The 12,175-nt window shown below is 34.1% G+C and overlaps 1 protein-coding gene across 2 annotated transcripts in view; it reads left to right on the forward strand.

The window, feature by feature from the left end:
* Positions 1 to 12,175, forward strand: part of HOOK1 (hook microtubule tethering protein 1) — a 62,329-nt gene that overhangs the window by 13,811 nt on the left and 36,343 nt on the right. For both annotated transcript variants that reach the window (XM_068537991.1, XM_068537992.1), the window contains 3 exons: positions 2,396 to 2,446; positions 3,740 to 3,872; positions 11,191 to 11,258. In XM_068537991.1, coding sequence (XP_068394092.1) covers positions 2,396 to 2,446; positions 3,740 to 3,872; positions 11,191 to 11,258 — 252 coding nt within the window. The remainder of the gene's footprint in view (positions 1 to 2,395; positions 2,447 to 3,739; positions 3,873 to 11,190; positions 11,259 to 12,175) is intronic.

Raw genomic sequence — 12,175 nt, forward strand, 5'->3', positions numbered from 1 at the left:
AGACTCATCCATGTTGCCTGTATTAGTAGTTATTTCTTTTTTTTTGCTGAGTAGTATTTCATTACACTGATTTACCACAATTTGCTTAGCCATTCCCCTGTTGATGGATGTTTGAATTGTTTCTGTTCTTTCTACTCTAATATTGGTAATTTATGTCTTTTATATTTTCTTCCTTGATAAATCTGGCTTGATGTTTTTCAATTAAAAAAATTTTTTTTGAAAAGAACTAGCTTTTGTTTTTTGTTTTATTGATTTCCTTTCTCTTCTTTGTTATTTCCTTTCTTCTTTACATCTGCTCTTTTTCTTGCTTCTTAAGGTGAAAGCTTAAGTCATCAGCTTTAAGCACTTTTCCCTAGTAGTAAGCAATGCCTTAGCCACATCCCACACATTTTAACATACTGTGTTCTTATTTTCATTTAGTTCAAAATATTTGGTAATTTCCCTTGTGATTTTTCTTTTGATCCCTGGGTATATTAGAAGTAGGTATTTCAAATTCTAAATATTTGAGGATTTTCTACGTATCTTTCTTTTATTTATTAATTTCTAATTTAATTCCATTTTGTTTTGAGAACATACTCTGAATTCTTTTACATTTACTAAGACTTATTTTATGACCTAATATATGGTCTGTCTTGGTGAATATTCCATGTGCACTTGAAAACAACATGTATTTTGCAGTCCTACAAATACAGATTATTACAGCTTTGTTGATAGTACTGTTTACTTCTTTTATATCTTTATTGATTTTCTGTCTGATTATTCTGTAAATTAAAGGGGGGAGGAGTCCTCAGATCTCTAATGATGATTGTGGATTTGTCAGTTTCTCCTTTCAATTCTAATTTTTTAATCATGTAATTTGAATCTGTGTTATTTGGTTTATATACATTAATTTTTTATGTCTTCTTGTTGAATGAATCTACTTATCACTATAAAATGACTTATTTTTATCCCTGGTAATACTTCTTTTTTGGAAGTCTACTTTGTCTGATACTGATGTACCACTCCCGTTTTTTTAAACATTATTTTTGCCTATTATATCTTTTTCTCTTCTTTAGTCTCTCTGTGTGTTTATATCGAAAGTGATGTAGAAACCTAATAGTTAGGTCTTGCTTTTTTATCCATTGACAATCTCTTTATTTTGTTCTTTTTTAAAAAAATTATTTATTTTCATATATTCCTGTTATTTAAATCCTTGAACATTTTTAAACTAACAGTTTTAACTTTTTTATCTTCTAATTCTTTCATCTCTAATTTTTAGGCTTGTTTCTGTTGACTGAGTTTTCTCCTAATTATAGTTCACATACTCCTGCTTCTTCACATGTGTAGTAGTTTTTTATTGGACGCTAGACAGTGTGAATTTTATTATTGAGTGCTGGGTTTTTTGTATTCCTTTAAAGAGTGTTGGACTTTGTTCTTACAGGCAGTTAAGATACTTGTGAATCAGTTTGATCTTTTCAAGGTTTGGGGGGATGGAAGGCAGATCTAGAGTTATTTTCTCTTCTAGGGCTAGGTTAGACTCACTACTAAGCTGTGACCTTTTTGGGGTTTTTAGTGAATGCTTGTCTGTATTAGCATAGTCATGATCTCTTCACTCTGACTGGTGGGAATTTCAGCAGTTTCTGGCCCTGTGCAATCTTCAAGGAATTGTTCAGTTTATAGTTCCCTAGATTGTTGTTTCCTCGGAAATTATTTTTGTTTAATCTCATTGAGTTTCACCCATGCACATGGAAATTAGTATTCAGCCAAAGAGTCAAAGGGACTACTATGGAGATTTCTTTCCAAAGCTCTCACCTCTTCATTTATCTGCCCTGCAAATCCCAACTACCTCGACCTTCCTGAACTTCTGATGTCTATCTTCTCAACTCCACGAGAACATCAGGCTTTGTTTTGTTTCCACCTCCCTGTGCCGTGGTATGAAAATTGCCTCTAGAGAGAAATCTTAGACTAGTGTAGGGCTCATCTTTTTTGTTTTCCTTCTCTTAGAAATTAGAGTTCTATATTGTCTTTTGGCTAAAGCTTGAAAACAATATTCCTTGTATTTTGTCCTGTTTTCTAGTTGTTTGTGGTGGAGAGTAAGTCTAGATCCAGTTACTCACTCATGACTGAAGGTGGACATGCTCATAGCTAAATCTTTTAAGTTGGTACTTGAGTTCGTTGTGGCTCACTTTAAATACAATCACTCTGGTTCAGCTATCTAAGGAAGAAGACATTTTTTCTTTAATCAAACTTTGAATAAAGCTTTGATGTTTAAAAATCATGTATTTGTATTTATAGAACTCTAATATATATTTTTGTTGTCATTTTTATCAGGAAGTTTTTATTGTATTTCACCTTGACATATATTTTCTTTCATTGTTAATATTAAATAATTTATTTCTTATTTTTCCTCCATTAGGCTAGTAATTTAAAGAAGGTACTTCAAGGAATTATGGGTTATTACAATGAGGTATGAAAATCATCTGACTTTGTTTAAATATAAAATACTCTGTGATAATTATATTGACACCGAAAAATGACTTGGCTTTTTGTTTATAACATTTTACTGGTATATAATTCATAATTGAAATATATTATGATTTTTCCATTTTTAGAACACTCAAATTTTGTTAACATAAAGGGGCTAAAAAGTAATATATTGATTTGTAAAATAATGTTTCTATATTGATACTCTTTAAATTGATTTTTTTCTCAAATAAAATTACTTTCATCTTTATATAATTTGATTTTATGCAGTGCTATAAAGTAGACCTTATAACTAAATAAAAGTACTTTTCTATTTAGAGCATTGTTTTGATATTTCTTTCCAGTGTAAATAACAGCAAAGACATACTATGAAATTATGCTTGTGCAAGTGAATTGGGAAAAAATGCAAAATAAAAGTAGTATTAAAGTCACATTAGATAATGCATTATTCAAGTGATTTGTTTTTCTTATTCAGCATCTTAAGAAGTTCTCTAGCAGGATGATTTGATATAAGAAAGTTTATTGCTTAATGTGTGAAAGCTTTTGGTTTGGTTTTGCCATTAAAGAATTTTGTTTTTACTTTCTAAAGTTTTCATACAGTTGAACTTGTAGTTTCTTCCAAATAATTTTAGAACTAAAATTTTACAATTCATTAATGCCTAAAACTCATTTTGAAGTTTTCTGGGTTTTTTTTAATGGCAAGAGTACTTTTTAGTATCTTGAAAAAAACAATCTTGGGAATTCCCTGGCAGTCCAGTGGTTAGGACTTGGCACTGTCTCTCCCAGGGTCCGGGTTCAATCTCTGGTCAGGGAATTAAGATCCTGCAAGCTGCATGGTACAGCCAAAGAGAAGAGAAAAAAACAATCTTAAAAAAAAGAGAGAGCCAGGAAAGATTAATCCATTAGGTTTGTTGTTCATTTGGTTTCCTTTGTGGTTCTCTGTTCATTGAACATGTATCAAAATATTATGAATTTTCTTTGACTTAAGTCTGTTTATTTTTTTATGGAAAGGCATAAGTTTTATCATAATTGATCTCTCTGACAGTGGGGTAAAGGATATTTGTTATAAAACCATTTTAGTTGCTTTCGGTTGGTTCTCAGAATTTTGGGAGGTTGCTTGAACTTTACTAACTGGTGTTAGTCAATAATTGTGGGTTTATCACTTGTTAATTTATCTGAGTCATTTCATGAACCTATTTTCCTTGTAATAATTCCATGTAGTCAATTCTCTGTAGCCTACATAAATGAGTGATCTAATTTATTTTCAACACTGCAGTTTTTGGGACAACAGATTTCTGAAGAACTTATCCCTGATTTAAACCAAATAACTGAATGTTCAGATTCTGTGGCGCTTGGGAGGTTGCTCCAGTTAATTTTAGGTTGTGCTGTCAACTGTGAAAAGAAGCAAGGTAAGCGAATGTCAGTCATTTGAGGATATCTACTTTCTAGAGACAACCTACATTGCTATAGGAAATCACATAAAAATGTACTATTGCAGGTTGGTGGAAAGCACACTGAAACGTAAGCCAGAAGATCTGAATTCAAGCACAGCTCTGCCATTAAAAAGCTACAAATCTTCAGTATCCTAACTGTACCTGGATTCTGAGATTCGTATTCAGTGGCTAAATAAAATGTACTTTAATTAGGTTAATTTAATCGATGCTCAGGACTTAGTGGATATTCAATAAAAATTGTACTTCTTTATTTGATACCTTATCTCTTTAACATGTGAGAGACAGAACCTTAGGTTGATTCAGATTTTCATAAATGATTATGCAGCTACTAAATTATAATCCAGGCTTCTTCAGATGATACTCTGCTCTTCTCAGAAGAATGCTTCCAAAGTATCCTCCAGATAAAGATAAGCAGTCTGATGATATAAATGGAATTGCTGTGCTATATTGGTATATATGAACACAGTGATCCATATGTTGCTGAGTACAAAAAGAACATTTTTGGTTGAATGTAATGAATAAAATGTGAACTGAACAGACCAAGGTCTGCTTCCTTCAGGGGCTTCCATCAGTCTGGGTGATGACATTTTTGATGCTGATGTTTTTTGCACGCTCATCCAAAATTGGCCGTAGGACATCACCTTTATAAAAGAATGCTGGGTGCTGAAGTTTGTAAAACATTTTAAGTCGGAACCTTAGAAAACACATTCGGTGTTATCTAACTAAGGAAGAGAACGTATGAGACAAGATAAATTCAGTAAGAATCAATTCAGGAAGGAGAAAAATGAAACACATGAAATCAGCTATAGTTTATCATAAAAAAGGGTTTGGGTATCAGAAAACTTTCGTATTAGTCCATCTCTATTATTAACTGGCTCTTTTTTTTCTAGGGCAAGTCAGTACTTCTCCATAGGCTTTTATTTCTCATAGATAATGTCAGAGGTCTCTATATTAGGGTGTTTCTGTTGTTTTGTTTTGTTTTTTTTTTTAATGAAAGTAAGAAACGTTTTCCTGTGGAAAGTTAAAACTTCTATACATTTTTAACTACAAATTGACAAATAGTAATTCTTTTATGAATTAGCAATTTTCTGTTATCGTGATCCTTTTTATTTTTCTATTTAATGCTTTGTTTCTATTTCAATTACTGGTTATTTATAACATCTTTTTGCTTGACTTTAGCATGTTTGTTGGTTTTAATAGTCTTTTTCAGAGAACCAACTTTGGGCTTTGATTCATTTTGTTTGTACTATTTAATATCTATTCTGTTATCTCATTGCTTCTATTGTGAATTAATCAGTTCTTTCTATTCTAAGCTATAATTGATGTTTTAAGCTATAACTTTCCCTTAAGTTTTGTTGCCTCCTATAAATATTGATATAATATGTAGTATTTTCATTATTTAGTTCTAAGCATTACTTAGCAATTTTGACCTCAGATTTTTAAAAGGAGGCTCAATTCCTGGGTACATAAATAGAAGTTTAGCAAGTAATAAATATAAAGAAATAGTTTAATTTTCATTATTTAGAAAGTCAGGATTATCTAATTGGATTTATTTTTGGAGGTATGTGTCTGGGGTCTCAATTTTTAGGAGTGAGCAGATAAATGGAAAAAAAAACTTGTGTAGTAATTTAATTAAAATGTAAAACCAAAACACATCCATAATATAAACCACCTTCCACATATTTATACTTTTCAGTGAGAATTGATTTTTCAAAATGATTCAAAGGTATTGCAGCAGTCTTAATCTTGAAAGAATTAACTAATTTGGTTAACAGTACCCTGTTTATCTTGGTGTGGAAAGAGAAAAATTTTATGAAGGTTTCAGTAGACTTGAAACACTCCATTATCCAACAAATCCAGTTAAAAGAAATCATTCCATTGCTTGTGCCTCATCTCGTTAATTCTTCTCCCTCCAACACACACACACCCCCCCCGCCCCACAGAATTTAGTGGTCGGGTGCATACCAGAATCTATCAGAATTTTTTTCCAGTACTTGGCTTCACAAATAAAAGAAAGATTTAGAGAACTTTTAGAAGTCTTCCAGAAGTATCATTAAAACAATAAAAGTATTAGAAAATAATAAATCCTTAAAATTTTTGGAAAATTGTTTTAGGTGGAGAACACACAGTTGCTGTCGATCTAAACCTGCAAATACAGGAAAAACTCTTTCTCATGATTCATCACTTCTAATTGTGACAGAATCAACTTATTGCACTCCCACACGTGTGTGTGTGTGTGTGTGTGTGTGTGTGTGTGTGCACGCGTGTGTTAAGGTATAAGGATCTCCTTAAGGTGAGACTTGGTGAATGTCGAGCAGGTGTTTGTAGGAAGCTGTGTAAGTCTCTTCATTGAAAACCTTCCTGAAATGAACTAAGTAGGTGATAAATGAAACTTTCTGAGCTTAGATCTTAAGAGTTCACTGAATACAGGCATACCTTGTATTATTGAGCTCTGCTTTATTGTGTTTTTCACAAATTGAAGGTTTGTGGCAGCCCTATGTCCAACAAATCTATTAGCACCACTTTTCCAACATCATTTGCTCACTTCATGTCTCTGTGTCACATTTTTGTAATTCTCACAATATTTCAAACTTTTTCATTATTATTATATTTGTTATGGTGATCTGTGATCAGTGCTTTTTGGTGTTACTATTGTAATTGTTTGGTTTTTTAAAAATATTAATTAATTTATTTATTTATTTTTGGCTGTGTTGGGTCTTCGTTTCTGTGTGAGGGCTTTCGCTAGCTGCGGCGAGTGGGGGCCACTCTTCATCACGATGCGCGGGCCTCTCACTGTCGCGGCCTCTCTTGTTGCGGAGCACAGGCTCCAGACGCGCAGGTTCAGTAGTTGTGGCCCACAGTCCCATTTGCTCCACGGCATGTGGGATCTTCACAGACCAGGGCTCGAACCCACGTCCCCTGCACTGGCAGGCAGATTCTCAACCACTGCGCCACCAAGGAAGCCCTATTGTAATTGTTTTGAGGCACCATGAACTGCACCCATAGTAACATGGTAAACTTAATCAGTAAATGTTACAAATGTCGTGTGTGTTCTGACCGCTCCACCAACCAGCCATTCCCCCATCTCTCTCCCTTCCTCAGGCCCCCCTACTCCCTGATACACAACAATATTGAAATTAGGCCAGTTAATAACCCTGCAGTGGCCTCTACGTGTTCAAGTGAAAGGAAGGGTCCCACGTCTCTTAGTTTAAATCAAAAGCTAGAAATGATTAAGCTTAGTGAGGAAGATATGCCGAAAGACAAGATAGGCCAAAATCTAGGCCTCTTCCACCAAACAACCAAATTGTGAGTATGAAGAAAAAGTTCTTGGAGGAGATTAAAAGTGCTGCTTCAGTGAACACACCAATGATATGAAAGCGAAACAGTCTTATTGTTTATATGGAGAAAGTTTTAGTGGTCTGGATAGAAGATCAAACCAGCCACAACATTCCCTTCAGCCAAAGCCTAATCTAGAGCAAGGCTCTGACTACAATCTTGTGAAGGCTGAGAGAGGTGAGGAAGCTGCAGAAGAAAAGTTTGAAGCTGGCAGAGGTTGTTTCATGAGGTTTCAGGAAAGCCATCTCCAGGACGTAAAAGTACAAGGTGAAGCAGCAGGTACTGATGTAGAAGCTACAGCAAGTTATCTAGAAGATGTAGCTAAGATAATTAATGAAGGCCACTATATTAAACAACGTATTTTCAGTGTAGACAAAACAGCCTTTTATTGGAAGAAGATGCCATCTGGGACTTTCATAGGTAGATAGGAAAAGTCAATGCCTGGCTTTGAAGGACAGACTGACTCTCTTGCTAACGTAGATGGTGACAGAGTTGAAGCCCGTGCTCATTTATCATTCTGGAAATCCTAGGACCTTAAGAACTATGCTAAATCTAATCTGCCTGTGTTAAAAATGGAACAACAAAGGCTGGGTGACAGCACATCTGTTTACAACATGGTTAACTGACTATTTTAAGCCCACTGTGGAGACCTACTTCTCACAAACAAAACCATTCCTTTCAAACATTACTGCTCATTGACAAAGCACCTGGGCACTCAACAGCTTTGATGGAGATGTTCAACAAAATTATGTTGTTTTCATACCTGCTAACAAAACATCTATTCTGCAACCCATGGATCAAGAAGTAATTTTGACTTTTAAGTCTTGCTATTTAAGAAATACATTTTGTAAGGCTATAACTGCCATAAATAGTGATTCCTCTGATGGATCTGGTTTTCAAAGTACATTGAAAACTTTCTGGAAAAGATTTACTATTGTAGATGCCATTAAGAACATAGGTGATGAGAGGGTTCCCTTTTCTCCACACCCTCTCCAGCATTTATTGTTTGCAGACTTTTTGATGATGGCCATTCTGACTAGTGTGAGGTGATACTCATTGTGGTTTTGATTTGCATTTCTCTAATAATTAGTGATGTTGAGCATCTTTTCGTGTGCTTTTTGGCCATCTGTATGTCTTTTTTGGAGAAATGTCTATTTAGATTTTCTGCCCATTTTTTGATTGGCTTGTTTGGGGTTTTTTTTGATATTGAGATGCATGAGCTGTATGTATATTTTGGAGATTAATCCCTTGTCGGTTGCATTGTTTGCGAATGAATATTTTCTCCCATTCTGTGGGAGAAAATATTGTCTTTTCATTTTGTTTATGGTTTCCTTTGATGCATAAAAGCTTTTAAGTTTAATTAGGTCCCATTTGTTTATTTTTGGTTTTATTTGCATTACTCTAGGAGATGGATCAAAAAAGATCTTGCTGTGATTTATGTCAAAGATTGTCCTGCCTGTGTTTTCCTCTAAGAGTTTTTATAGTATCCAGTGTTACATTTAGGTCTTTAATCCATTTTGAGTTTATTTTTGTGTATGATGTTAGAGAATGTTCTAATTTCATTCTTTGACATGTGGCTGTCCAGTTTTCCCAGCACCACTTATTGAAGAGACTGCCTTTTCTTCATTGTATATTCTTGTCTCCTTTGTCATAGATTAATATACCATAGGTGTGTGGGTTTATCTCTGGGCTTTCTATCCTGTTCCATTGATCTATATTTCTGTTTTTGTGCCAATACCAAACTACTTTGATTACTGTAGCTTTGTAGTATAGTCTGAAGTCAGGGATCCTGATTCCTCCAGCTCTGTTCTTCTTTCTCAAGATTGCTTTGGCTATTCGGGGTCTTTGTGTTTCCATACAAATTTTAAGATTTTTTGTTCTAGATTTGCAAAAAATGCCATTGGTATTTTGATAGGGATTGCATTGAATCTGTAGATTACCTTGTGTAGTGTAGTCATTTTGACGATATTGATTCTTCCAATCTGAGAACATGGTATATCTTTCCATCTGTTTGTGTCATCCTACACTGTTGGTGGGAACGTAAATTGGTACAGCCACCATGGAGAACAGTATGGAGGTTCCTTTAAAAACTAAAAATAGATTTGATCCAGCAATCCCACTCCTGGGCATATATCCAGAGAAAACCATAATTTGAAAAGGTACATGCACCCCAGTGTTCAGTGCAGCACTATTTACAGTAGCCAAGACATGGAAGCAACCTAAATGTCCATCGATGAATGGATAAAGAAGATGTGGTACATATATACAATGGAATATTACTCAGCCATAAAAAAGAATGAAAGAATGCCATTTGCAGCAACATGGATAGACCTAGAGATTATCATACTGAGTGAAGTAAATCAGACAGAGAAAGACAAATACCATATGATATCACTTATATGTGGAATCTAAAAAATGATACAAATGAACTTATTTACAGAACAGAAAGAGACTCACAGACTTAGGAAACAAACTTATGTTTACCAAAGGGGAAAGGTGGTGGGGAGGGATAAATTAGGAGGTTGGGATTAACATATGCACACTACCATATATGAAGTGGATAATCAACAGAGACCTACTCTATAGCGCAGGGAACTCTACTCAGTACTCTAATAACCTATATTGGAAAAGAATATGAAAAAGAATGGATATATATGTGTATGTATAACTGAATCACTTTGCTGTACACCTGAAATGAACACAACATTGTAACTCAACTATACTCCAATGTAAAATAAAAACTTTTTAAAAATAAAGAAATGTTTCTCTTGAGGGGAAAAAAAGAACATAAGTGATTGATGGGAAGAGGTCAAAATATCAACATTAACAGGAGTTTGGAAAAAACTGATTCCAACTCTCATACATGACTTTAAGCAGTTCAAGACTTCAGTGGAGGACGTAACTGGATATGTGGTAGAAATAGCAAGAGAACTAGAATTAGAAGTGGAGCTTAAATGTATGACTGAATTGCTGCCATCTCATGAGAAAATGTTAACAGACGAGTCGCTTCTTATGGATGAGGAAAGAAAGTGGTTTCTTGTGATGGAATCTACTCCTGGTGAACATGCTGTGAAGACTGTTGAAATGACAATAAAGAATTTAGAAATTACATAAACTTAGTTGATGAAGCAGCAGCAGAATTTGAGAGGATGGACTCCAATTTTGAAAGAAGTTCTACTGTGGGTAAAATGCTATCAAACAGCACTGCATGCTACAGAGAAATTGTTTGTGAAAGGAAAGGTCAATTGACATGGCAGACTTCACTGTTGTCTTATTTTAAGAAATTGCCACAGACACCCCAGCTTTCACCACCACCCTATTCAGTCAGCAGCCATCAACATCAAGATAAGATCCTCCACTAGAAAAAACGATTACCACGCGCTAAAGTCTCAGATGATGGTTAGCATTTTGTTAGCAATAAAGGACTTTTTAATTAAGGTTTGTACGTTGTTTTTTTAGACATAATGCTATTGTCACTTGATAAACTACAGTATTGTTTAAATATAACTTTTGTATGTACTGGGAAACTAAAAAATTCATGTGACTCACTTTATTGTGATAATCGCTTTATTGGGGTGGTTTTCAACTGAACTGGTACTATCTCTGTGGTATACCTGTACATGTGAATTCATCTCATAATACTGAATATTTAACAAGAGGAAAGAAATTGTCATAATTGTTTTAACATTAATTGCAATTTCTTCTCTTTTTCTTCCTTGTAAGAAAATTAGAGATTTTCTTTAAAACATTTATAGATATTTTTACGAATATTTTCAGTTCTGCTTATTTGTTTACAATGGACATATTTTTGTGGTAAATAATATACTTGCATAAAGAATTATGTGTAGTGAATGAATTTTTATGTTGTTAATTGACTAAATTTCTATGGGTAAAGAGTAGGGTTTTTTCAGATCTGATTTTTTTTTTTAAATCATAGAACATATTCAAAATATAATGACACTGGAAGAGTCTGTTCAACATGTGGTCATGACTGCTATTCAGGAGGTAAGTTATATCATGATCACATATGTATGAAAATCCTAAACCCAATTATATAAAACTATTCATATAGATTTTATGGATGTGTATTTCACTGCTGTATAAACGAGCCCTTTGTAGTAGGTTTACTTATCTTTGGCTGTTGTGTCCTCCCTTCTTTATTTTCCCCAAAAATTTCTTATAAGGACTTCAAGCCCAATTTTAGTACCTCTGCATTTTAAAAAGTTAAATTAACATTGTCAGTTTCCTTTAAATAACTTCAACTAAGCAGGATAAACAGCCTCTTCCCAGTTAGGAGTTTTTATAACTTCTCTTTTTTTCTGCCAGGTAGAGTAATCTTTTCTGAAATTTTAAAGTGTGTGTGTGTGTATGTATCTCATATGCATTTTCAGAATGTTAGAACCGTGAGCAAATATAGTGAAAATTAGGTTTCGGAGCCAGATAACCTGGATTCAAGCCAGTCTAGTTATCTAAGTTGTACCGTAGAGATTCAGAATTCATTCGGTGCACGTTCATTCTTAAAATCAGACCAAAAGGCTGAGGTGAAGTCAAGTGAAGAGGAGGCCTGAGGGAAAGTTGAGTGAAGGGTTAGTGAGGAAAACATAGTTTGGAAGAGGCATGACTTAGAGGGAGACAGCATCTAGGACCTTAGAAGTGTGTATACTCTGAGTTTGCATTGCTGGCTTGAATTCAGAACATCACTATGCATAAATCTGCCTTTCATATGCAGAAAAGTTATTTTACAGGATCCTTTTTTTTTTCATATAATTGTAACTCCTGCTTTTGAAATGACTTCTCAAATTAGGAATTTTGCCACATCACTCATTTAAAGCTCTATTTTTAAAGTGCCAATTCATGTTACGGAAGAATAATTTTTGTTATTATGTGATGTGTTCAGTTTTACCTAGTAATTCATCGTTTAG

This window comes from Eschrichtius robustus, chromosome 3 (assembly GCF_028021215.1).
Source record: "Eschrichtius robustus isolate mEscRob2 chromosome 3, mEscRob2.pri, whole genome shotgun sequence".
NCBI lineage: Eukaryota > Metazoa > Chordata > Mammalia > Artiodactyla > Eschrichtiidae > Eschrichtius > Eschrichtius robustus.